This window comes from Thunnus albacares, chromosome 7 (genome assembly GCF_914725855.1).
Source record: "Thunnus albacares chromosome 7, fThuAlb1.1, whole genome shotgun sequence".
Lineage (NCBI taxonomy): Eukaryota > Metazoa > Chordata > Actinopteri > Scombriformes > Scombridae > Thunnus > Thunnus albacares.
In genome coordinates, this window is record NC_058112.1 from 5,120,225 (window position 1) to 5,147,910 (window position 27,686).

Consider the following 27,686-nt stretch of genomic DNA (forward strand, 5'->3'; position numbering starts at 1 on the left):
ACATCCAGCTGGTATTTAAGTGAAACCATGTGAGGAGTTTGAAGGAACCATTAATTACACACAGCTTTTACGTAAGGAGTCACAAGCCAAAAAAGTGGGGAACCATTGGTTTAATATTTAACAATCTACTGCATTTTATAAGTTTATGTTTTGTATGTGTAATCTAAATCTGTAAAGTAACTAAAGACGTCAAATGAATGTAGCAGAGGAGAAGTATCAAGTAAATTTTCCTGCACTGTGGGCTACTGTAGCGCCCATTAGCAAGGCTCTGGATCCCAATGTTGCTGTTCTGACTACAAACCACTAACTTTAGCACAACTTTAAATCGTCTGTGTTTTCTGGAAGAACAGAACAACCCCCCCCCCCCTCCCAATACAAATAAAGACAAAAAAAAAATTCGAACAAGTCTTTTTTATTCCAAAATGTTGAGGGTAAAAGGAACTGTAAAAGTTACAACATAACCATCCAAGCGGGGGAATGAACACAATGGAAAGAGAGGAAAAACAAACACACAAGCTTCAGTTGTGTTTCTCACACACACACAGCTCCCATTCAGGGTGAAGCAGGAGTCCACGTGTCCTCCTCTTGAGAACAAAGCAAAGGTGAAGCTGGTAGTAGTCAAAATAGTACTTCTCTCTTTCACACCCTGAAATGAAACATTCAAATATCTGTCCGAATCAATCGCCTCCATAATCAAAATGTTTGCAGACTAAACGTACAGGTTCTCCTTCGCTGCGCTGCTTGAGCCTTACTTTAGAGCCAACCACAAATTGCCTTTTCATGACATAAATGCTTGTAAAAGTTAATAATAGAACTGCAGAAACTATGGGGTAATGCTTGAATATTAGAAGTTTTCTAAAGGCCCAAATGGGATCAGATGTCCGAGTAAAACAGATAAAATACAATAAGGCACTTGCTAGACAAATCCAACTTAAGATTCTAAACACAGCTGTCGAGAACTTTTATTTTACAGTCATCAAATCAGTGTGACCACCCTGCGGTTAAACGATGATGCTTGTAAATGGGCTGTACACAAATGATCGTACACTTTCAAAACATGGATACATGGTGCGTTTACAACCTAAAGGCTGGCTTTTCAGACGCTGCAAGAACAGGAATGATTTCTGAGTCGAAAACCTAAATGACAAGCAGGGTGAATAGCTGCAGTCTGACTACGTGCTGCCTCCTAGAGCCTGAAAGAAGTAACTGCACATTAAGTTTACAAACATTATTTGGAATATCCTGATAAAACAACAGTAATAATTATGTTTAGGAAGTGTTTTATTATGTTTTATAACTAGTTTGACGACTCTTAAAGCAAGTATACAAGTCTTACAAATACTAAATGTTTATATAAAAAAAGGGGGAGCGACAGAGAAGAAAACATGGGAGAGTAGTCTGATCAATTTACAGGACAGAGCTGTACACATGGACGGCTGCCAACCTCGATGTTGGGCTCCAAACATTTCAGATTTCAAAGGGGAATTCTGTTCAGCCTGGAGGACCTTTGAAAATATTTATTACATTTCAAAAATGTGTGGTTTTTTTTTTTAGTTATTTCTCATCCTTTAATCTTATTTGTATCCTTCAGGAAGCCTCATTAGAATGATTTGTGAAAACAAGGCCAGATGGGAAAATTATAATGAGATATGCTTTTCATCCTGAATACTTCCAAAAACAGGAACAAACTAACTTTCAGTGAAACAATTTATTGTGTTGATCCTGTGAAGAGTACTGAAAAGGATTTGGCCTGGCAAGGTTGTCATCTCCAACCTATTAAGAAATAACTGAAAAGGAAACGTAAAATGGCTTTGGATGTTTCATACTTTTGGTTGCCGGGATTAGCTTGGTTGTTTAAAGAACTGAAAACTGAGGACGGCGTAATCCTGCAGCAACGGAACTCTAAGTTGGCTCTAGAAAAAAAAATGTGTCCAAGCCTGCTGTTTGCTCTTAAGCCGGAGATACGGTATGACATTAGGAGGCGAAACGTGTCTTCTTTTAGCTTGTTTTTGTTCCTTCTCAGAAGTAGCCCCTGCATCACAGCTTGTTCAGTATCCCCAAACTTAACATTGTCTGACTGGCGGGTCAGAGGAACACGGTAGAACTAAAGACGTATGGTCTCGTCGACCACTCAGCTGAACATTCTTTGAGTCTTCTGCGCATTTGGATGAAGTGACAGATCAGAGAAGTGTCAGGAATTATGTGTCTGCGCTGTTGAACTGGGAGATGGGGACCAGCGGGGAGTTTTCAGACGCTCCCGTCTGTCGTTTCTGAGACAGTCTTGATGGGAATAAAAGGAACACAGAGACAAACCGGAATGCCTCTTGTGAGGGGGAGCAGCAGAGATAAAGGTCTGGAAGAATCTACAGTGAACTTAAACAGAAATCAAGAACAATCTTTCTGTCCAGACCGTTAATGTCTTGCATTGAAGGTATGTCAAGGAGGAAAAAAAAAAAAGAAAGAGAGTAACAAAAACAGTTTCTATTTCCTTACTTGACACTTCACTGGTGCAGGTAGAGCAGTAGGAATGGGAGGAAATGGAAAGGGGGGGGTAGAAAGGGAGGGGAGAGACTTAGAGTTATGGTGAGGGACAGGGGGGGCCGGCTCCTCTTGAGGTCTAAAACTAATCTCCAGCCAGTAAAATACCACCTAATCCCAAAATTCCTGTTGCTCTTTTCGTTTCCTTGCTTTCAGCTTCAGCTCCCCAATGCTGCAGTGACATCATCATCTGTCATCTCAACAAGCACGAACCTGCTCAAACTGGGGTGAAGTTGTCCTTGGTGCTTACGGAGGATCCCTTTCTCCTCTAAAACATTGGTGGAAACTTTAACAAAATGGGCTCATGATCTGTAATGTGAGGAAACGACTCTTCTGCACCAGACTTTGAATCAAGGATTAGTGGTTGACGAGTCCCTGCAGCATCATCATCAGGCGCCGCGCCCTCTTGCTGAGCGGGCTGTGGGGGTCCTGCTGCAGGAAGGCGAAGAGCTTCGGTCTGACCTGGGCCAGCATGGAGGCCATGTGGTCTCTTGTCAGAGGATCACCATGGTCCAGATTCATCACTGCGTCCTCCAGGTAACTGCACAGGGGAGAGACAGAGAGAGAGAGAGACGTTAGGGGTGGGCGAAAAATTAAAATAAAAAAAAAATCAATTCACCTAATTATCACAATTCTTTTTTTTTGTTTGTTTGTTTTTTTTAACAAACTTTAAAATTGCCATGCTGATTCCTGAATCGATATTTAATTTATTATTTACACTGAGCTATAAAACATAACAGCTAATAATTAGCCCAGGAGCTAGCCGGTTAGCATTGGCACGTGAACCGGAGAGCTGTTAGTTTGTTCAAACGGCAGCTGGAAGTCGCCAGTTTCCCAGCGTACTAACAGTACTTTATTTAACTTTATAATGGTAATGTATTTAACTCTAGTATAACAGTACTTCAATGAACTTTGTTATAACAGTAGTTAAACTTTATTACAACAGTACTTATTTAACTTTATTATAACTGTACTTTAATTTTATTGTAACAGTAATTTATTTAACTTTATTATAGCAGAACTTTATTTAACTTTATTGCAACAGTACTTTATTTAACTAACAGGTAGCCTTCTATATTGGCTTATAGCCTACTGACCTCTTAAGTGGTATTCCTAATGACAGATTTTTTATTAGCATGGCTTTAAGACAGAGCCAGGGCCTTTATAGCAATGATGCTGCTGAAATAAAACTGAAAGAAAAGACTGACATGTGATGTGCATTGTTTTTTGAAATAATGATATACATAGTCTCTAGAAGTGTATGATTCAACTTTTTCCCCAGTGTTAAAAAAATAAAAATCACAATTTATCATAATATCAAATCATAGTACTTAAAGGTGTACTATGCAGGATTTGTCAGTTGCTGTTAGTTAACACACAGTATTCAAATATGGCCCCTCCTCCTTGGCCCAACCAGCAAGCGAGCGAGAGAGAAAGAGCGCAGGGGTGGTCGAGCGAGTTAGAGAGTGAATGAAGCCATGAATCAGATAAATAAAAAGTTATTTTCTAATTGTTTCACAGCGGTAACGTTCTAAAGGACAAATAAACACGCTCACACCTCCGCACTTCATCCTGTCCGCTGTGGTCTCTCCGCTCTGTGTGTGTGTGTGTGTGTAACTCCATCGGTCAGGCAGACACACAGACATGCAGCTCTTTATACATCCATGACGCAGAGACAGACACAGAGAGGAGAGGAGCAACTGAGACAGTGATGTTACCTTGTCGCTACACTACGAGTCCTGACCTCACACCCTGCACGTTGTTACTGGCTGGGCGCTACACACCCACTGCCCAAAGGTTGACCACCCAGAAGTGTCCCCAACACCGCAAAATAATAAGAAAATACAGGCAGAGGGCAGATACATACAACACCACACACTTCTAATGGGAGATAAGTGATGATTGAGAGGGATTATTTTTGTATTTTGTATATACATTGTTTTTGTTTTGTTTTTTTAAAGGAAAAATCCTGCATAGTATACCTTTAAAGAATCGCAATACATACTGAATCTGGCGGTAAGCATATCGTCCCAGGCCTAGACATTATACAAAAGTTACAACTATAAGTTCCAGTCTGGCAGATGTTATTTAGATATGTGGAGGAAAGTCTAAACTACAGTCTTCGACCTTGAGCTGGATGCAGGCTCGAGAAAAAGACGAGGTGACAGAAAGTTGCACAAGAAACTGTGAAAATGATGTGACATGAAAGAAGGTTCAAATTTACAATATGTTTAAAAAGAGGTTTGAAATTCAAAATCACAAGGTTTCATTCGCTCAGAAATATAAGCTGTACAAGGATGCCTTGCACAGACTTTGTATTTTTGACCCTTGGAGCGACTGCGGGGAACAAAAGAGAAAAGCCGATTTGAATGTCGAGCTCTGTCCTTGATCGCCCTCCTGGCTGCCAGCCCGCTGTGTGAATGTGCACCTTGTGTTTTCACTCAAATATCGCTGCAGAAATTGAGTTGTGCCGTCCTCACCTGTGTCCTGTCCTCTCGCTCAAGTCATCCTCCATTTCACTCCTCAATGAATTGTTTTAGTGGGACATCTGGTGGTTAGACTATCCAGCAGTGTTCTGTTTCTGCTCTTGCTTTGCCACCCTGACTGTCTTTACAGCTTAAATGACCATTCATCTCCATGTCCAGAGCCTATCTGATCCCAGTCTCATATTAGAGCTGTTCCCACACCGCCAGCTGGCCTCCAGCCAGGGTTCCTCAGGACACACGCACGCACACATCACAGGTCTATAAAATCCCCATAACACTGCCAATACACTCTTTAATGAGACATTTAATGTCATTGCACAGAACACCACAGATACTAAACAGCTTTCTAAAGTGTGTCTTGCAGGAGAGAATCTGCCTGTAACTACAGTGTGTCCAACACTTTCAGAGACTTGAAAAACACACTACGCTGCTGTTGGTGCTCCATCACTTCACTGTGCTCTTGAATCTGTTTAGACAATCTGTTTTTTTACCATAACGGCTAATGATCCTGCACACAGTTTTTGTGGATAATGACACTCTCTCTAGCCCCGACAACCCTCACACTGCTTTTGTTTCTTTCTGGATATCTTCAATGGATTCTTGTAAAACACGATCACAGAAAAAGAAAACCCCTGTATCTTGTGCAAAGCCACAAAACGTGCTTTGATGCAGCAAAGTCTTAATAGTCCTGTGTTACCTTTTGTTTGAGTACAGATTTCAGAACACATACATTAACTTTCTATTGCATTTGCTATGCATGTGTTGTGATTTTGTTTTTCTCATCCCAATACTAACCGACTCATGAGAGCATGGGGTTTTCCTGCGTGGCTTAAATAAAATTAGCAATTAAATAAAGCAAAGGTGTGAAGATGTTTAGATGTTTCAACTTTTATCTACTAAACTCTTTCACCACAATCTATCCAGCTATGACTGTACTCTCAGAGGGCTGTATTAGCCAGCTGTAATGTAAAGGCAGAACCAGACTGGTGATCTGGACTCTGAGCGGTGCTATAAAGAGCCTGGGTTCTGATAGAGGAAGAGGTTTGCTGAGGAAGAGAAGCACCAGAGGAGAAGGGATTCGGAGGAGACAGGGACATAGAGAGTGTGAGGTGGCGGCTCTCTGAGGAGAGACATTAACACATCTTGAGCCAAAAAAAAGGGAATAAGAGCAGAAGAGAACCTGTGAAAGACCAGAAGATAGGCGTGCGAGAGAGATCAACACGCTACAAGATACAAGGGCATCGAAAGAACAGAATGAGCATCCAAAAATTGCGATGCAATTGACAGGATCATCCACACTCTCTGGACAGCCATGTAGCGGGGCTACAGACGGAGCAGGGTGATGGGGTCAGCAGTAAAGCATCGTTTAGCACTCAGGAGATGAGGAATAATGGAAATGCCATGGAGATGGGATGTGGAGAAAAAATTTAGGCAAAGGCCCTCTTTATTACTGATGGAGGGTAGTGCAATGCCGCGCTCATGTGGAAGAGAAACGTGTCCACGATTTTCATTATCTAGTAAGGAGATGAACTGAAAATGAAGATATTTTTCAAGCAAAAATGGCAAAAAACCCAAAACAAGTTCAGCACCTTAAATGTGTATATTTTCTGGTTTAATTCATCCTATATGACCGAACAAAATAAGACATTTTGATTAATGATTAATAGAAAAAATAATCGGTAGATGAATCAATAAAGATTACGATAATAGGCCTAATTCTATGTGCTAATATTCAGACACAGGATGCTTTTAATCTTAATCATGTGGAATAAAAGGTTGATAATAGATATAACACACAGTGGTGCATTTTTTATGGATAACAGGGGTTGTTATGGATACGTGCGAGTCAAACATTTTTGTACTCACCTACCACGAATAGCATAGAGAATAAACTAACCTGATTTTGAGCTCAGAGCGGGTAGACAGGTTGGAGGAGAGCTGCTGGATGAGCGACAGCAGCACGGGCTGGCTGAGAGGACAGGGATGCTGACCGAACACCTGCTGGGAGTCGATGGTCTCGCACACATACAAGACCAAGTTCAGATCTGTTGCTGACAGAGCCTGGGGACAGGGTAAGACAGAAAGGCTTTCATTCAGATTGAACTGTTTTCATGATTCTTTGACAGCCTCAGTTCAAATACCCCCCCCCCCCTTCAATAAATCTATAGGTAAAACACTCTTAGGCTGCTAAAGAAAGGAACAGTCCACCAAGTATAAAGCTAGAGTAGAAAAGGTTTGGCCACAGGCTACTTCCTCCTTAGCAGCAGTATGTTACTTGTCATATTCCTTGTCGGCAATGAAATGTAATATGTATATTTGTTCTGACCACAAAAACTACAAGATGTTTCCATGCCACAACAATCTGTTAATCATGGAAGTAAGTTGCCTGCGGTATGTGTGTGTATGTATGTGTGAGTGAGTGTGTGTGTGAGTGTGTGTGTGTTACCTGCTGGAAAGCCTGGTTGAGCTGTCCCTGCTGGAGCAGCTGCAGGATGTTAGCTTGCTGCGTCTGGTAGTCTAGGTGTGCTGTGGGGACGGGTGTGCCGGCCGCTGACCTCATTGCCTGCATGATGCTGGAGGTGACCACTGCCTGCTGCTCCTTCATTGCCAGACTCACTTCCCCTTTTACAATGCGCTGCACATGGCTAAGAATAGACTCCTGCAAACTGGGGAGGAAAAGGACAAAAAAAAAAAAAAAAAAGGCAGAAAGAGGGTTATTCTCCATATTACAGAATGTGTATTTTCAACCACTATGCTGCACTGAAGTAGGTTGGGTTAGTCGCAGTTTAAGTGTTTCAGACCATAATAGTGTCAGGAAGAATTCTCTCATTCATTCATTCATTTTTTTTGTGAATGTAACTTTTCTTAATGTGGACACAATGTTTGATTTGATGTCCTTCACACACAATCCATTATCTTGAATCTAAAAGTTAAGCCACAGTCTGACATTGTCATTTTCTTTTCAAAGTTTTTATAAAGAGTAAGTCGGCCAAACTACTTTCTCTCCACTCTCCGCCCCCGACAAATCTATAAACTCTAGAGGCCATGAAATTAATTGCAGAGGGAACAAGAGACTTGATCGAATTTATGTTCTTACATTAGCCCCAGGATTAAGCTTTGCTTGTTTCTACTCTCCAATCCATTACGCACCTGCTCAATAGGCAGTGAATGAGGCTGAGACTGCCGGCAAAGGCATCCGCTAATATAAATATCTGATATTCACAATGTCAATCAATGCTGTCAGATCCATCACTGCAGCTAATATCAGTCAACAGCAGGAGTCTTTTAAAAAAAAAAACATGACAGTGACAGCTCATAGTGTTGTAGGAGCATTATCAATGTGTTTTTTTTTTTAATGTACTGGCCATTAGGGAAGTATCTTAATGTAGTTAAATGGCAGATTAAGACAGAAGAAGGGAAATAGGACAAACGTATAGCTGGAGAGATTATCAAAAGGAGGCTGACAGTGTGATCGATGAGGGATAGCGAGGATACGTACTTTCCCACCATCATCTGGATCTGGTGTTGGACCTCAGCCCGGACATTAGTGGTGATGCTATTGGCCAGCTGATCCGTGGAGCTTTGGAAGCTGTCGATCATCTGCTGGAGCTGGCCGATCATGGGGTCTCGTGTCTCCTGCTCTCTCTGCTTTCTGTTCTTGATGTGGGTCTCCAGCTGCTGGATGTCTACGAAGATGAAAGTCAACAAAAAAATCATTTCTCCCCCTCACACAGGCAAACAATATAAACACAGTCGGAGCTCCGTTAAGTATTACTTGCAATGAATCACATGACTCTCTGTAGTGTGAAAGGGCAACAGTGATGCCAAGCCCACTGAAAATTAAGACACTACCCTGCACGATTAACTGAAATAACATCACAATCTCGATTCAGGCCTCCACTGAACCTGTTTGACGTGTGCATTCTTTGTAAGTAGATGTAACACTGCTAATTAGTAGAACCACCTGAACCATGAGGAAAAGGCCAAGAAAACTTCAGCGGAAAGTCTCTGTCATCCAACCACTCAAACATCCACAGCTGAAGCCTTCAACACACTACAGCCAAAGATAAAGCTCTGGTCAACAGCAGAACTATGAATTGATGCTTTGCTAAACAAACGCTTCTTAATAAGGTCCTGAGACTATTCATGTTATATTCCCTGCTCTAACTTTATACCAACACTAAGTGTCTAATGTGGAAACTGCAGCATTTTTAAGATTTCAGATTTATGAACAAACTGAACTATGTAATCATACATGAACCTCACAGTCAGTCTGTTTTAATCATTAATGATTTTATTATGAACAGTCTGAATCTGTTGAGATCCTTGAGGATCACACAGGACTGAAGCAACTCTGAGTTGCTGGAGTTTGAAGGTGGTGTGCACAGGTTGCATCTGGATCAGCTGTGTATTAGTAATTATCAGTCATTTTTAGCCTCATGCAGCTGCAAATGAGCCATCTGTATCTTTTAAAAAAAAAAAAAATAGCAGTGTGTCCTTAACCAGTCTAATGATCATATTGTTAGTTCTGTCTGTATGAGGAATGATACGGATTGCAAATTTGAAAAAAAAACAAACAAAAAAACATAACAAAACAAAAAAATCCCAGAGTAACAGTGTACCCAAGTATTGTGGGAGAAAGCAGTCATCTCCATTCTGTGTGGAAAAAGAACGTGAGTCTAATTTTGACCAGCCCTGCCATCACACAGCTCATAAAATAACAAGCAGCCCTTTCCAAGCACAGACAAGCTTCCCAGCAAAAAAATGGTGAAAGTGTGACTGGTGTGAGTTGGGTATCTAGCATGCTAAACACTGAAATATTTTCTCAGGATTTGGTGGACCAAACCACAGCAAAATGGTCGATGGTTACAGGATGACTCAAGTGGGATGCCCACGGTTGTCTGTGACAACAGAACACATAGATGGATGTTACGGAAATTAATTAAAAACTCTTTTGCCCCAAAGCACATACATTCTGAGCCTGTCCCCTGCCTTTAACAATTTATCATTTTTCTTCTCATGCAAAGCAAACAATAGTTATTTATTACACTTTATTAGTAAATAGTAGGTTGACCTAATATTTACTGTAAGAGAACACTCATATAATACAAAATTCAATGTTTTCAAGAGAGTTCATATTAAACTTGAGACGTTATTTCACTTCAATGTATCAAAAAAACTAGCACAGCTGAAGGCTCGTACAGCTGTTACAGGGCAGTGCAGATCTTAAGGCTGCATTCACAAAGTTAGAGTCAATATTTACACACAAAACCCTAAAAGCCTTATTCTGATCATGGATTCAATTTAAATTGGATCACACTCACAAGAGCGCTCACACACTCAGAGAGGTATTGTTGCCTCCCTATTTACTGAAGGCAAACTGTGTGTGTCTCCCTTCTGAACAAATTATGACAGCCTTGGAAAAAAAATTTATAAACATCTAGCTGCAAGCTTCCAAAGGTAAACATGAGCACAATCTCAGAACAGACTGCTTATCAACACATCAGTGCCAGGGTTCTGAAAAGGCATCATTACAAAAAGAGTCCCTGAGCCTTTCAAGGGGTTATTTAATTAGACTTCCACATAAACAGACCCTGATTTTCAGGGCTAGATACAGGGAACGACCAACATGAAGAAAGCATCTCGAAGAACTAAGGACCACCACCAGAACTGTTCTGTTCTAGGAGCCACCAGAACAGCTCCCAGCTACAGTTCCTAACTTTCTGGACATCTGCTCATATGTTACAGCCACAGATTCTTATATCTTTATCTTAATCCTAGATTGTCTTACATTCTTGTGTTCCTTGTTTGAAGCTGTCATTGATTTGTTGAAACATGGACTGGCAGCCTCTCTCAAAAACAGGCAGCACGATGCTCTGGAAGGCATCTTTATAGGCTGCCTGGATGGGCCCCTGCATCGCTTCGGCTGCTGCTCGACCAATCGCATCCGTCGTGTTCTGGAAAACAGGAAGCAGCTTCCGTGAGATGATGTTATGAAGATTTGTGTGAAAAGGTAGAGAGAGGATGCTGGGCTTACCCTGCGTGGCATATGACAGATGGTGTAGAGAGTCAGCCACCTACCTTGGATTTGACCACCTTGCTGACATTTTCCTTCAGGGTGACCTCCACAGCGGTCAGTTTAGCAGCGATTGTGTTGTTCAGCTGACCCGTCACTGGCTCCAGACTCTTGGTGATTGCTGGAAAGGGGGAAAAGATTTAACGAGACAGATTAGCAAGAAATCCTCTATAATAATAGTAATTAGGTATGTGATCAAGGCTGGAGGAAAAAAACAGAAAAGAACATCTCATCTTCAAATTAGAGGGCAGGAGAGGTGAAGTAAGAAAACATCTCTCCAAAGACTGCTTAATTTTAGTGTGACAGCCCGACCTGCCTCTGCTGCCTTAATTATATTTAATTCATCTTATGCCTAGGATGATCTAAAATAACACTGTAATTTATTGATGTACAGCCTAGTCTGCACTTTGTCTTTGTCCGTTTTTTTCTGTGCTGCAAAACAACATTTTGCAGAGAAGATGCAAGAAGACTATATTTACATAACTTAGTTATTTACCTCAAGTTCCTGCTAAATAGGCAATGTTTACAGCCAAATGAAATCAGGGATGCACTGATCCGATCTATCAGAACAGTATCTACGCCACAACTGACCTTATTAAATGGATTGGGTAACAGCCCTGACATGACTGATTAAATACATTATAAACATATATAAGTTAAAATCAGTCATTTTAGTACCGAAGGAACATAAAAATAATTCCAATAAGTTCTGTGCATCGCTACTGGCAGATACTCTCATAGGTTGAGAAACAGTAGGGGGCTAACTGTACATTTTGGCTTTCAGCGAGGAATTATGGTGTCTTTACTTCCACATCTTGTGCATCACTAATGGTCTCTGCCCAGGGACTGCAGATGGAAATTAGCTTTTAGCTATATTTGGTACAATAAATGTATTGTGCATTGTCGGTGTTAAATAAATCATCATTAATGGAGATAAGTCAAATACATGGAGAGCATTAGCTGTTCTGTTCATAAAACATCCCGTGTGCTATGCCTCACATGACACAAACAGAAAGTAAGCACATTTCGGCTATAAACTGACTAAAGAGAGCTGTCTGAGCTGCAACCGGCTGTTCTTTTTTCAGACTAAAAACTATACAACCAAAGAAAAAAATCTAAAAAAGCAATGTAAGGCATCTTTAACTCAGAAATGGTAAAAATGCTCAAAGAATTTTAGTTACAGCTACAACAGATAAAGTGTGAAGATCTGTACGCTTCAGTCTCATGAGCCAAGTATAGAATTGTAGGTGAGAGGAGGGAAGACTAAAGATGAGGAGCCAAGGGCGAGAGACAAGAGACACCCTTGTGCATAAACAGACTGAGAACAGCTTAGAGACCTTCACCGTCTGTGACTGGCAAACAATGAAATGGTGCAATGAAATACCACCATCATCTGGTGAGAAGTGTGGCAGACATGTCTGGAGAGTCCACTTGGTCTCTGCAGAATAGACTTTGATCTGTTGCCTCTGACTCTGTTATTTTTCATTTTGTTCTAATTGAACAACACACACATATATATATATATATTGAAGATCTTGTCTGAACAGACACCTTGCAGTTTAAGTTCAATCTCTGAGTAATTACATCATCATGTTATTGAATTTCATCAGCTCTGTGCACTTAGACGCCGTAAGGTACGCTGCCTTCACATCAATACCTGCACTCTTGCCTGGTGTGTAAATGATCACCACTAGATGCTCTTACACGTTCACTGCTTATCATATACATTACTGGTTAGGTGTCAATCCTCATAGTTGCTTAGCTTTGGCGCATATGTTTCTATCTCTGTCATATACCGTGAGTGTGTCTGTGCCTTTCTTACTTGGTGGAACTGTTTTCTTCATTTCCTCTCGTAGCACTTTGTCCATTCTGTTAGTGAGGGCAGAGCAGAGGGCGTGGCTGAGCTGCTGGCTGAGTTGTTCCTGAAGCTGCTGCTGATGATTCCGACTCTCTGCCAGGACTCGCTCTAGTCTGCGCTCTGAGGTCATCGAAGGTCAAGGCTCACAAGGATATGCTGTAGGAGGCTCATTCCGCCACCTGAATGTATACTGTAATGACAACTCCAGAGACCAGTCTGCTTGCAAAACTTGTGTCTCTTACTCGCTTAAACTTGGTGCTTACCGGATAGCTTCAGGTACTCCACTCAAAAGCCCCAGAATGTGTGACAAACCCATTTTGCTAGACTTTCTGCTCAACTCAAATGGATTATTATTATAGAGCAGAGGAGGCTCAAGTTTTTCATCTGGAAGTTTGATGGTGGAGATGCAAAATAAACTACCAAAGAAATGTTCAGTTCTCAATGACTGAAGGATACGTTCTTGTTCCTGGTGGTTGGTCAGGACGTGCTCAACCTGGGCCATAATGGAGCTCTGCATGGCTTCAATCTGTCCACGCAGTTCAGTTAACTCCCTCTGCTGGCTACGCAGAAGCATCAACAACTCTTCTTGCACTTCTGTATTCATCTGTGGGGGGGGGGGGGGTAAAGAGACAAATTGGAAAAAACAAAGAAATGCTGAAACATATGACACATATGAATGTCTCATGTGGCAGAATCTGACACGAAAAAAACATTAAAGGAAGACAATGCAGAGAGCTATGAATTAACAATAAGATGTCTATGACACATTTAACTAGTCAATTATTATGATTCAATAAACAAAGTGAAAAGATGATCTACAACCAGCAGCAACAGTTCTATGTACACCTCAGATATCAAGTTGACAGACAGACTAATTGCAGGGAAGATTTAAAAAACAAATTTAAAAATGTGTCCTTTTCTACTCTGATAAAACATTTAATGATTAATGATGATCATTTAATAATTTGGGTCAACTGTTTACATGAGATGTGATCTAAATATGTTCCTGTGTTTACATGCGCTGACACATTTAATTGGAACAGCTGTGTGACATCTGCAAAAGTGATAAAAACATCAGGCCGGTGTGTCAAAATGTTTCTACCTGCCACCGTCGGCCCAACAACGCATCTGGAGGGGAGGGGGTGTTAGGGTTAGGCTGAGCAATACTGTGGAGAGACTCAGCAGTCAGACATTTCTCCACTCTCTGTTTAGGACCGGCTGAGATTGTCATCATGTTTACACCACTCCTCTCAAACTGACTAAAAATTCCTTCTGATCAGGCCGGATCGGGCCAGTCTCTTCCCTATTGAGGTGGTTACATGAGGTGTTTTTATTCTGATTGGGCTATTATTCTGATTATTAGTGGAATATCAGGGTACATGTAAACGTGGCCAGTGACTTCAACAGAGTTTGGTAACAAGTTAACCATAGCAATGGTAAGTACAGACACAGGTGTTTTTAGTTATTCTGGCTTATTATTCATGTTTTTTGTGATAACCTTACCTGACCAGAGTCCATATGCTTCGACTGAGATGATTCACTGGGGAGAAGAAAGAAAGAATTTATAGACAACTTTTACTACACTCATTTCAGTACAACTAATCACTTCCCTCTGTCAGTCAACAACCTACAATATGCTCAAACCCAATCAAGCCAGGGTGTGTTCACTACAACCACAATTCAAACTCAGATTCCATTAATATTAACACCGACATACCTGTCATCTTTCTTGTTCTTTCTCTTTTGTTTTGGCGAGCCTCGTGGTGACGTCTTCCAATCCTTAACTGGTAGTCTGTGAGAAGAGCGAGCGCCACAGTTCCCAGAGGACGATGCCAGGCTGGACACCTCATCATCAGGGTCACTGGGTCAAACAAGGACACACACACACACACACACACACACACACACACACACAGTAAGACAGCTGCACACTGTGTGCCACATGCTCTGTATTCATCTTGGAAAAGGTCAATAGAATCAAAACATTACTGCGCCCTGATTTGTGATGTGTGCCGTCTCTAGACTGACAAACTTGTCTGTTCATTTGCATAAACAAGGAGATGTGTTTGTGTTACCTCTGCTCGGCACCGGGGTCCTGACTGTCATTCTGTGTGAGGTGATAGGAACGTCGAGGGTAAGGTGAACTCAGCAGCCTGTCCTTCGACTCTTCTCTTGAGCTACAACACAGCCGACATTTGTGACATAAATCATACCGGTGATGACACACCTGTCAAATAAGGCTTCAAGGGGATTAGGCCTAAAAAAGTACTTTTTGATAAATGTTTTCAACAGTAAATAAACTGACTTGTACAACAGACAACCTGCTCATATTGTCAGTACCATGTCATCTCTTGCTTTACACTTGAAATCTTAATCCAATGCTTGTTTATGTTTATGTGTGTCTATGTCCAGGTGCTCTATATATTAATGTTAAAGAAAACACAACTACTTTACAAGTCAAACAAGTTACTGAAGCTGCACAAAATGTTGTGTGAAATTTCTTACCAGTCTCCAAGGCCGTTGTCCCGTAGACTGTTCCTGGTTTCCCTGGTGATGTCAGGTGCAGCTGGCCAAGGTGTGTGGCTAACACTACCATCTGAGGATCCTCCTCCCGACGCAGGGTTTTCGTGCGATAAGGCCGTCTCAAGTAGAGACGGGGTGTGGCTGAGTCTGGGCTCTGACTCTACTGACCCGCCAACCGGCCCTTCTGCACCTCCGAGTTCAAGGGGTAGCAGGCTGTGAGAGAAAATACAACTGTTTAGTTGATTTAAAGGAACATACTTCTGTTTTGTCATTTTGTGGCCTCCAAAATTCCAAAGTTACATTATCATTGCTTTTAATCAATGTACCTATTGTTGTTGGCTGTGCGAGGAGAGGTGAGCAGGTGCAGGGCAGAGGCAGCTGAGGCCATGCTGTCTGTCTGGAGAGCAGAAAGAGGTAAGGGATCCAAGCTGCACACAAGACCACGCTGAGGTTGCAGAGTCTGGGATGCGATCTCCGGCATGTCCTGGGACATGGCTGTGGAAGCTGAGGAGATGACATCGGGGGAGCGGGCACGAGTTGGGGAGGCCAACGGTGGCAGGAGGGGAGAGTCAAGAACCTGAGGGCTGTCGAGAGCGAGAGGACCGCTAGGGGATGCCAACGCCTGGAGATGGAGAGAGAGAGAGAGAGAGATGAAAAATAAAAGTCATGTTATTAAAAAGGAAACTTTGCGAATTTTCAGTAGTATATGCAAACCAACCTAGTTTTAAGAAATCATCAAATTCACAGCAGTTAATTTTCCCTTTAAGACAAATAAGAGAATGTGTCAGGTCCTACCTGCAGGTTCTCCAGTCCAGGCAGCAGTACAGCAGTAGCGGCTCTTGGGCTGCTGGTGGAGGCAGAGAGAGCCAAACTACTGCTGCTGTTGTTCTCTGCTCTGTTGGGACTCTGACTGACATCATCTATAGCTCTGCAAACAGTAAGACAGACTGCTGTACTCAGGGATACATGTTCACATGTGATTAGATCACAAAACAATGCAAACTTTTTGGATAAGGCATGGAAAGAGTAACGAGATAAAATCTGTATGTAAAAAGAATAGAGAATGACAGAAGTGATACCTAGTGACACAGAGTTAGAGATACTAGCGACTACTTATTATTATTACCATCTTATCCCAAATCATCTACAAAGAAAAGCTCACCTGTTAGTTGAGTCAGAGTTACTGCTGATGGCTGTTACGATGGTCAGACTGCTGGCACTGCTGCCAGGGGATGCCGGTACCTGAAGGGTGACAAAATTAGTGAGCAGCGGGCAGCAAATATAAAAGTGGCAAAAAAAAAGACAAACAGGTGGTGGAGCATCCTGGCATCTTAAGGGTTTAGGACACTGGCCATGTAATTCCCAGTTCAAGTACTGCCATATTTCTGTCAGCTCACTATTGTCCTCTGTGTAATAAAAGGGAGAAAAATCCCCTAAAATACTGTACTTCTTTTATATGCGGCATCATTTTCCTTGCCACAGTTTCTGATGTTAACCTGCCAGTAAACGTTTTGCAGCAAATAGAATGAACTCCAAAACCAGAATAGCAGAATATTCAGGCTACAACTTGTACTACTTGCTTTTCATGGGTCTCATCATAACTAAATTCTCAGGACAGTCACATTAATAATAAAATCTCCAATACATACTGTCAGAGTAATAACAGAAACTATTCCCCTAAGCCCTGTTGTGACTGTGGCTGTACACATGATGGGAATAGCAGACTGTATTAACAAGGTTATGGGCTGGTGTATATTGAATGCATTTAGCAGCAATCCACCAGTTCATAAGTGGAGGAGGTGCATTCATGGAGCAAGATGTTGCTAGGCGATGAATACAAACATGTTTTAACAGAAACATTCATTTGCCAAGACTGAAGTGTTTTTAACTTTTTTATAAAGGGCATGATGCAGTGAAACTCAGACATCACCCAGACAGCCCGTTTCATTTAGTACTGAGAAAAACAGAACAGATGAAAAAGAAGCTCATCAGTGTTTGTACCGAAGTGCTTGGTGTCATGAAGGCGTCGGGAGTCATTAGCTTGGGCATCGTCGCGCTGCCAGTGGCTGAGTTTGACAGGAAGTCAGTGGGAGCAGGAAGCGACGGGATTTTCCTTAAGTCTGTCTGGGAGCCACTCCCTGATTCCTTGTCAGAGCTCTGGTCTGTCAGGTGGTCAGAAAACGATGCTGGACACATGAAATGTGAAGAGTCCTTCAGTTGTGTGGCAATATTTGACATTCATTAAATACACAAACACTGAGTGCTATACAAAGCATGTAGAGCAAGGAAATCAACATGTCTTCATTTAGAATTTTATACTGAAAAGTTGTTTTATTATGTAAACTTAAGGTTACAAGATTACATTTTTTGAAATGGTGACTTACCAAACCCATCCTGAGAATCAGAATGAGGCAGGAAGACTGCAGAGCTGGAGCCCACGTTGGGCTGGAACCAGATCTGGACATCTTGCAGACTCCTGAGAACACAGACACACACATGTAGATGAATACAGAATGGCCCCAATTATTAGATGATAACCTTTTAGCAGCAAATGTCTGGATGAAAAAATAATTGCACTACTTAACACAAAATTAACTATTTAATATTTTTTAATGTATTGTGAGATTTTCAGTAAATCAATATGTTCTTCACCATTACAACTATCAAGATACTCATCATGGAATGAAAATGGCTGACTCAACATAGCAGTTATAAATCAAAAGCTAGTCTTTGGTAATGAAGCCAATGTGAAGTTGGACATCAGACATTAAAGAGTGGAAGGGGACTCACTTGGTGTGAACACAGTAGAGTTTAATCTGGATCCCAGACTTGGACTCTGTGGGTCCTTGAGTGCCTTCTGAGAAAAATAAATACAAACCAAAAATATCACACACAGAGGCACCATATTGACTGGAAAAAGAAAATATATTTCACATCATAAAAATATGAATGGTAACAGTGATGGTCAAAAGACTGAGGGATCAATATGAGCCATTTGCTTTTTGTGCTATAAGTGTGTGTGTGTGTGTGTGCACATGCACACCTGTTGTCATGCTCTCGCTCTCCTCCTCCGCAGGGAGGACTTCAGTGTGTCGCAAACGGCTGTGAGTGACATCACGGACCCCGAAGCTGAGCACAGGGTGGGTCAGAAGAAACTCTGACACAGCTGTGAAACTGGCCTTGCCTTTCTCCAGGTCCTGCCGCAGCTCCATCACATAGAGAACCTGGCAAGGAGTGACAGCAAACGAGTATGAAGCTAGACACAGGACTGAGTGGTGATGGGGGTACCAAGGAAAATGGTTTGGTCCAAATAGCATATAAGAGGTTAAAAAAATATTGGGTCGGTGTCCCTGACAGACTAAGCTTAGTTCTAAAAAGAGTACCCAAGTAGACCAAATTATAATCAATAAATAAAGATCAAGTTTAGTGCTGAGTGAACACACTTCCTAATAAAAGAAGACTGAATGAAGGCTTCACCTTCAAGGAGTTTATGTTACACATAAGTAGTTGAGCAGTACTATCATTGTTATTATTATAACAATTATATGGAACATTCCTTAAACCACACAGCTGACGACAGTGAGCTCACCTTCCTCTGTACGTCAGTGAGGATGAGATACTCAGCGGAGAGATCCAGACTCGCCTTCAGACTTGGCTGAACTGTTGAGTTGAACGGATCTGGAGAGAACCTACAAGAGAACAACACTCCATCATTAGTATCTTTAAAACCGATGCTCTAAAAACAATAACAAACTGAGAACATGTACTTCACACAGCAAAGAATAATCCTCCTCAAATGAACTGACTCTTAAACTATTTTTGGCATCTGGACTGGTCTATAAATATGTTTTTCCTTACAACAACAAAAGGACAGAAATTTGAATTTGAGTTTTTATTCCCTTTGGGAAAAGACTCAATCCTGCACATAGCTGTGAGCTGATGTCTGATAAAACTATAGATCTCTTTGTGCATTCTATCCACAACAACAATAGAGAGCAATAATATGTGTTGTTCAATCCATCTGTGCTTTGATCGTTTTACCAGGCACAGAGGTAATAGACCTTTTTTATTTTAGAACTTCTATTGGAGAAACACATAAAGTCATCACTCAAGTCCCACACATTATTTAAATTTAGCCTTTTTAGGAACCAAAGCTTTGGCCTTCAACTTAGCGCTCTCAATAATTCCTGAATGGACTATTTGATGGAGGCAGGCGGTTCTGCCAAGGTTGTGCCGTATTACACAGGACATTAGGGAGACATAAGAATGGTTTAAATTTAGAGTGATGAAGCAAAGCAATAACCTGATGGTCTGTAAACAGGTCCAGGAAACAGTGCACCACATCTTCAACTCCTGGTTCTGATCCGCTCCAGTTATCAGAAACCTCCAGAAGGGAACCCTACAAAAAGAGATGGAGAAGGGACCAGGGGTGACAAAGCAGAGAAGGACACTGGAAATGAACTAAAAATCAAACAACAGCAGCTTCAGCAGCTTAATATAAGTACGTCACGCTTTTCACCCAAAGCTGTGCATTCAAATGGTGTGTACTCACTCGGGGTCCTGCCTCTTATGGTTGTCACAGAAAAAAAGGCAGGAGAGGGGACGTCCTCCATGAGGTCGCAATTCATGAAGACATCTGGACAACAGAGGTGCGATGAAGAAAAGACGGGATGAGAAAACCACAGTGTTGGAGACAGAGAGGGCTAAATCATGGATATATTCTATTTCCTTCAGAAAATTCAGCAATTCCTTGGATGGAATTGACATTATGTGAAGAAGTGTAAAAGTATACGAGATAGTACGTCAGCATTCTTTCAAAAACAACATCCTTCCATGCTTACCTTGGCTTGTCCTGGCCCCCTTCTATGTATATCTGCCAGAACTTGATGTATCCATCATAGCTGGCTGTGGCTAACACCGTTCCATCTGGAGATAGAGCACCTTCACTGACTCGCTGGAGGGACAGAAAACAACTTTCAGCCTCAGCACAGTGAGGAATCAAACAAAGTAGCATTATGACAAAACACTTCAATCATATACAGTAGTAGTTGGGCGGATGGATAAACAAATTGTGCATTTTATGACTTAAGCATGAAAGTCTCAGCATATAATCTACATACTCCAAAGTTTTATTTCAGACATGGAGGAAATTTGTATCTGACCTGTGGTTACCTTGAGAGGTCACTGACCTCAGCATTGCATTTCTTCAGCTTTTGCCCTATTAGTCGATTTGCATTACAATCATGTATATCTTTGCCAAAATTGCATTTTTGTTCTAATTTAAGATGCTTATTTACTGCCAGTTGCCTCAGCTGTAGCCCTGTGACAATATTCTGCTTAGAACACCAATTTCCAGGTGTAAAAGGTAGCTATAGCTCATTCTTTGACCTTCATTTGAGAAATCAAGTAAGTGCTTTTATTCTGACAGGCGGCTACATTAGCAACAATGAAGAAGACAGAATTACAGTAATTATGTGGCAAGCAAGCATGTTAGTGAATATTCTAATTGGGTTAGGTTATGCTGACCCCTACCTGGGTATATCCCTTGACTGTGATGAGGCCTTCTTTCAGATCTGTGGCATCAACAGGCCAACTGCTGTTGTTGGCTCTCAAGACCTCAAGGTCCCACACCTCAGCCTAAAAAAAAAAAAAAAAAAAAAAAAAAAGGAAAAATTGAAATTGGAAAAGACACCCCCACTTTTTTCTTTCTCTGATACAATTTGTCTCCCTTTGTGAACTTGACATGAGGCTGTAAATACACATCACTTCTTAACTTAAAACTGATGTTTGTACACCTGTATTCTCTGTAGGTTTGTGCAAATTTTGATTGATACTGATACTGACTTTGATCATCGCCTGACTTTTCCTCTACCACCACCATTAGGTTGATATTTGTGGCTTTTGGTGAAATATGTGTATATCAGCAACTATGGGATGGAATGAAATTTGGTACAGACATTAACATTCTTCTGAGGATTAACGCCACTTTGAGATGGACGTTTCTGGTTTTGAGTGAATGGATTGCCATGAAATCTTGTGCAGACATTCATGTCCTGCTCAGGATGAACAGTCATAACTATGATCCTCTCACTTCTCATCTAGCACCATCATCGCCAGTTTCTCATTTGCCCAATAGCTCTGTTTATAACCAAATACTTGCTAAACTAATGACATTCTCATCAGCTTCAGCTGTACTTTGTGATTACAGCTACTTAGCAAATGTTAGCATGCTAACACACTAAACCAAGATGTCAAACACATCTTAATAAAAGACATCAGCGTGCTAGCATTGTCTCTTGTGAGCTAGTTTGCCTGACTCTAGATTCAAAATTAGTTTCAGTAGGAAGTTTTAATTTAACAAAAATGTCTGTGTAAAACACTGATACCCTGTCTTCATGTAGAAGGGCCAAGGTCTGGCTGGTGTCATCCTGGTTCTCCTCATTGTCATCCAGGATGAACGGGCACCAGATGAGACGACGGTGCGAGTTCAGTGGAGTGTCCTCTGGTCGTCGGATATGAACCACTATCTGATCTCTGTAGGGAGGATGGGTTAAGGAATATGGAAGAAAAAGAGCAGTTCCTGGATAATTTATTTCTGTGATTACTATGTCAAAGCAGGTTGTGATATTAAAGGGGTTTGTGTAAAATCACTAGTGTGGGCTGCTGTGAGTGCACTCAGAAGTACACACAGAAATAAGATGAAATAAAAAAGTGCAAAGACCAGCAGTAAAATCAATCTGTGTTTAGACTAGACACACATATAAACCTGCACATCTTCCCACACAATCCTTTTCAATATCTCCCACATGTCAGGATACAGTATCTTGCTGCCAGTGCAGGTGAGCTGCCAGACCATCAGGTTGCCAGCTTCATCTACACAACCCAACAGGGAGGAGTCGAGGTGGGCGAAAGCCAGATCTGTGACGGCTCCGGTGAAGCCCTTCAGCAGGGAGCGCTCGGCAAAACCCACACTCAGGACACGAATCATAGCATGATTGTTGGCTCCTGAGGGAAGAAGGTGTATTTTAAAGAAAAGGATAAATCAAAGAGCCCGGGTATTAAAGCGCTCAATTCTGATCAGTTCAACTGAGCAAATACTAAAGCCCCTTCCACACATGCAGTCTATCCCTGAAATGTTCAGGAACATTTCCTACATGTGTGAAAGGGAGCAGGGATTAATATTCCGGGAAATCTGTAGCGCCAATTTCCAGAAGAAATAGTCCACAATGAAAACAGCCGGCTGCAGGGTCAGTGAATTATCCAGAGTAATGAGAACAATGATTCAAGAAGAGATGTTGCAGCTGATTTTTTTAACACTGTGAGCAACACAAACAACTTTCAATTAAACTCATTGTGTTGAGGTGGAGCCAAAAATCTCAGACATATATCTCAAAAACTGTAGACAGCACTACAGGTATGTGAGAAAATGAAATATGATTATAAGCTGTACAATACATTTTAATGACTGCTTTTATTCAAATAATATATTCACTCTACATACATGTTTAGTGTTTAAGTTAAGCCTGCTTTAGATATATAATTCCCAACACCCAAAATAAAATAAAAAAATATTACAGGAAGCACATTCATTGGACAGTATGTATACCCTATTGGCAGTAGTAGTAGTTGATTAATAACATCTCAAGTGCTGTTTGATATTTGCGTCATTTATGGCTGAATGGCTAATAAATTACTCCAGGACACTCACCTCTGATGGCGTACGCCAGAAAGGAGTTGGACACAGCTATCAGTCTGCCGTAATAATACTTGTGTTCCCAGTCATACTTGGCAACAGGCTGAATCTTCACCTAAATGGAAAACCAATTCACCATTCAAAATTAATCAATACTCTATGAACAAAGCTCATCATTCTTTTTTGAGGCTGTGGTCTTCAAGAGCCAAATCAGACCAGTCAAAATGATGTGAAACCCATAAAAAAGTGTAGTTCTGTAATAAAACAAAAATGATATGCTAGCTGACACAAACACACAATAGGAGAATATTGAAGTTGTGAAAATGAATGCAGGGATCCATATTTTTAGTAAGCACGGTAGCTTATCACTTGAAAGAAAACAAGCTCGTGACAGTCTGCCGAGTCATCACAGATGGAGGTTTTGATCAATATAAAAAAATAACAGCAACAGACCCTCTACAGGAACACACTAAATTGACTCTCACCACATTTCTGATTTATACACTCACAGAATAGGAGGATTTTGTTGCTGATGATTTGGATTCTTACCTTGTTGCTACCTCGAGCTTTGCTGTTGATGCTGGAGTCTTGACTCGCCACAATCTCCACATTGTTGGAGGTGATGGGGATACAGGTAGACCCATCATCACCAGAAAGGCAGCTGAAATTGCAGCATGTGAGTTTGAGTACAATATGGATTTTGTCTAAAATTCAAAGTGCCAACAAAAATGCATTTTCAATTACAAAAATTCAAGGAGGAAAAAGTGCCATCTCTGTGTGTTTCATGGTACAAAGTCAGTCCAACTGTAAAGTTGTGCGAGTAGCTCGTTCTAAAAAGCCACTCACATTATCTGGCTCTCCTGAGCGATGCTGATGTCTGTGGAGATCGGTCTGGTAGAATCTGACATGGTTGACAGATCACCCCCTAGGAGGCCGGCTGTTCCTAATAACCCATTTAGCTCTCCATTAAAAGATGGCTTTCTCTGACCATCACTTGATTGTGCATCTGAGGAAAGAAATTAAATGCATTAAATGCTTATCGGGAGACAGTGTGCATAGACCAAAGCCAGCAGGGAAATTCAAACCCTGCAAAAGAGGTAATGTTTGTTCTGGAGATGTCTTACTGAATTATTTTGACAGCACCTACAGCCTGATACAAACTCATGTAACGTATGCATGCTGGTGTAAAAGAAACTTGACTTTAAGCTTAAAAGTACTTCTTGTGTCTTAAAATTTTGAGTGTATTTATCAATTAGAAAGTCAAAACTTTCAGTTTTCTTATTCTTATAAAGTCCCACTCAGTTGGGTTTTATATTCCAGAGAAAGGTGAGTAAATAAAATATTTGCCAGACTCCTGTAACTAAACTCAAATTATAGGAGGTGGTTCTGTAATACACAAGGATCTTCCACGAGAAAGTCCATGTCACGATTTAATTTCAGAATATTACAAATATTAGCTTTATTAAATTGCTCAGCTGTAATCTAATATACTTGAATATTTAGACAGAGTCACAATCTGCTACCGAAAGGGCTCCTTCTGAATGCCTGTTCATGTGCTTTTACAGTAAGGAGAATGGCGTAAGCGAGCTTTTAACTCAATCCTGTTCTTACCGCAGCGTAACACTTCTTTAACAGCATACATTTATATAAGTAAGAGCAAGAAAACCACAGGCGGAACTAATGACATTATGTTTCGTAGTTCAAAGTCCCCCCGCCCCCGGCGGTTCAGTGCCATCGGTTAGTGAGACACAACAGAGTCGTGATTGATGTTATTAATTACACCTGTTCTTTACCTCAACAAGTAAAAACGTCTGCTGTGAAAAAGGTCTACAGGCATCAATAAATCTAACACCCAGCCTACAAAATTTGCCTACACCTTTCAGTACATAAAGAGCAAACAAACGTCTCTGCTCCTAAATATTTTACAACCACGTTAACAGCCATCAGCACTATCTTTCTTGTCTAATTCAACATTGTGAGCTTGTTAATAATATTTGAAAAAAAAGCACTGTCTACTTGGAACTTGGTGTTTATGAAAGAGACAACAAAGTAAGCAGACCTGAAGGTGTAATGTTCCCAGTTATTTCGATTTGTTTAAATGTTAATAACTAAAATGGGTGTTAAATTTGTAAAGTTCACAAAATGCTCTCAAGGCTCGTTGCACTAAGTTTACTTGTCTGACAATTTGATCTGAATGGATGTTTACAACAGCTCCTGCACTGAGGCAGGGAATAAGGTGTACTTTTTTTCAAAAAGGAAATGTAAATAAAAGAAAAAGGGTAAATAAATAACGTCAGTACAGGAAGAGGATATTCTGTTCACAAGACATTGAGAATACAGTTTATGACATGATTTCAAGATGCTTTCGGGGTATTTTCTTTTCCTCAACTTCCTTAAAGCCGGCCGTGTCTTCGTTACAATACTTGATCGCTTTGACAGGTGTGAGTTTCTAAATCGACCGACTACGGCTTTCAGAAACAACCTGAAACTAGTCTAAAAGTCTCCAAATGAGTCAAGAACTCAGACTTTCTACGCAGTTATGCAGGGTCAAGCTAACACTTGATATCAGTAAAAATATGTTTGGCTAAACGATTGGCAGTCACAGATAAGCGGGTACTACAAAGATAATTTCGAATAAACATAAACATTATCCTACTTTGTCGTCGCTTGGCAGCAAAAGACACAGCTTTTTTTCTACACCAGAAAATAGACTGAGACGTAAGCTAGCTCGTAACGCAGCTAACATGGGGGACGATAAAACAATACAGACCTTTCCGACGCAGTTAGCGCTGTAACACTATGACGAACTTAGTGTGAAAATACATGTGGAGATTATTTTGCATCCAGACTGCACTTCCACGCCAGAGGTTGCCTTTTGTTACCGCTTTAAAGTGAAACTGCTATTGAGCTAACTTTTCTCCGGTGCAGTTAGCATTGGGTAGCAGCGCGCTAACTCAAAGCTAGCTTTAGCGTCTGCGGCCTAAACTAGCGCAGCCGCTAATCGTTCCCGGTCAAACTTACCGGAGCCGGGACGGTCGAGCTTGAGGATGTCCCGGAGATGCTGGGTCGCACCCTCAATATCGATATTAGAATTGGACGCCATGGGTGAGGGAAAGGGGGGGAGACTGGGTTAATTTAGGGGGAGTGATTTTTGTATTTCTTGTTTGATGCGATGCTGTCAAGGCTCACTCCGTTCACCCAGAGCAACCGTCTAAACTTCCGTTATGTGCGCGTCGAAGGTTCCGACTCCTATCTGTGTCAAATCATTGGTTCCCTGCGCTTACGTCCTCTAATGAGAATCAGACAAACCGAACTTAACAAGTCTGTAACATTTATCTTTCCTCTATTTTTTTGTGAGCGCGGGTCTCGAAGACGAAAAAAAACCCTCCAGTTTTATTTCTGCAACAATAACTTGCAACCATATACAAGCAGTTGAATAACAACAAATTACACTTTTGGTTGGTTTAACTTCCTCATGTTCCAATGATCAGATTATGTAACTGGGAAATGTCCAATGTTAAATAAATAATGATAGTAATGGAAAATGCATTATGGCAGTAATAATTACACGAATAAATATAGAAATGTATGAACCAACAGTTTGAACAATAATTTAACGCATCACTAAACTCGACCAAATGTTATGACATTTCATGTAATTCGTCATACTAATGCTTATTCTTATAATACACCCATGTACTAATGTCCAAATAGAAGTTATATAAGTTAATAGAAAACTGTTTTACACTTAAGTAATGTCTATTTGCTGTATTCCTCCTCACTGAGGCCCCCTGCTGGCAAATAATAGGGCCCTTATATTCAGGATGCTGTTTCATCACAAATCACCGCTGTTTCATCACTTCATTGCCGCTATTTCTTCCGTCCCATACACCAAAGATCTTTGAATAAAGGTTCTTTTTTTTTTTTTTTTTTTTTTTTTTTTTTTTTTTACAGTTAGACGTCTGCCAATACGTGAGGAACATTTTATTTTAAGTTCCGTGTTCCCTTTAAGTCCTTCTTTTAATGGACATGATGCTTTTACCAACATACACCTCGGGAGACTGGCTTTTGAATATGTAAATTACACCTACACGTTTTTGATATATCTTGTGTACAAATGTAAAATTTTGACAAGATAGTGGTGCTTGTGGAAAGGTCAAGTGCTAGAAAACATTAGGATTCATCCTCTGAGGACAATAAAGATTCTCAGCAAATTAAATGGGAATCCACTAAGCTTTTCAAAATAAGTTAAAGTAACTTTTATTTAAAATTTTAATTTACTTACTTTTTTAGTTCAATTTGATTATTTAACACTGAAAACCTATAAATTATTCAGACAGCACAATCCAGACTCTATATATAGGTTCTGACTCATGAGCCAGTCACCTGACATGCTCATGAGTCAGAACCAGTCAGGTGTCAGGCTCCTTTTTTACAGACCTGCAGTAGTCTGGTGTCTTCAACTCTGAAACAAATGTAGCTGAAGCAATCGACACAGGGAAGTCAGTGGAC

General features: G+C 40.9%; 1 protein-coding gene across 2 annotated transcripts; it reads right to left on the reverse strand.

The window, feature by feature from the left end:
- Positions 1-396: 396 nt before the first annotated feature.
- Positions 397-26,406, reverse strand: edc4 (enhancer of mRNA decapping 4). 2 transcript variants are annotated; one of them, XM_044356309.1, is made up of 30 exons: positions 26,196-26,406; positions 24,021-24,180; positions 23,724-23,835; positions 23,190-23,289; positions 22,300-22,486; positions 21,868-22,015; positions 21,014-21,118; positions 20,323-20,435; positions 20,034-20,117; positions 19,785-19,880; positions 19,071-19,170; positions 18,525-18,705; positions 18,272-18,338; positions 17,866-17,957; positions 17,483-17,667; positions 16,644-16,723; positions 16,277-16,409; positions 15,808-16,103; positions 15,464-15,694; positions 15,034-15,135; positions 14,676-14,819; positions 14,462-14,498; positions 13,415-13,562; positions 12,923-13,078; positions 11,106-11,221; positions 10,816-10,981; positions 8,524-8,710; positions 7,471-7,690; positions 6,922-7,085; positions 397-3,079 (listed from the first exon to the last, which is right to left on the reverse strand). In XM_044356309.1, the coding sequence occupies exons 1-30, from the start codon at positions 26,275-26,277 to the stop codon at positions 2,896-2,898; spliced, it is 4,176 nt and encodes a 1,391-aa protein (XP_044212244.1). In that variant the 5' UTR covers positions 26,278-26,406; the 3' UTR covers positions 397-2,895. The 2 variants fall into 2 exon arrangements, with proteins under 2 accessions (XP_044212244.1, XP_044212245.1); XM_044356310.1 differs by lacking the exon at positions 26,196-26,406 and adding an exon at positions 25,945-26,150.
- Between the last annotated feature and the right edge of the window lie 1,280 nt (positions 26,407-27,686).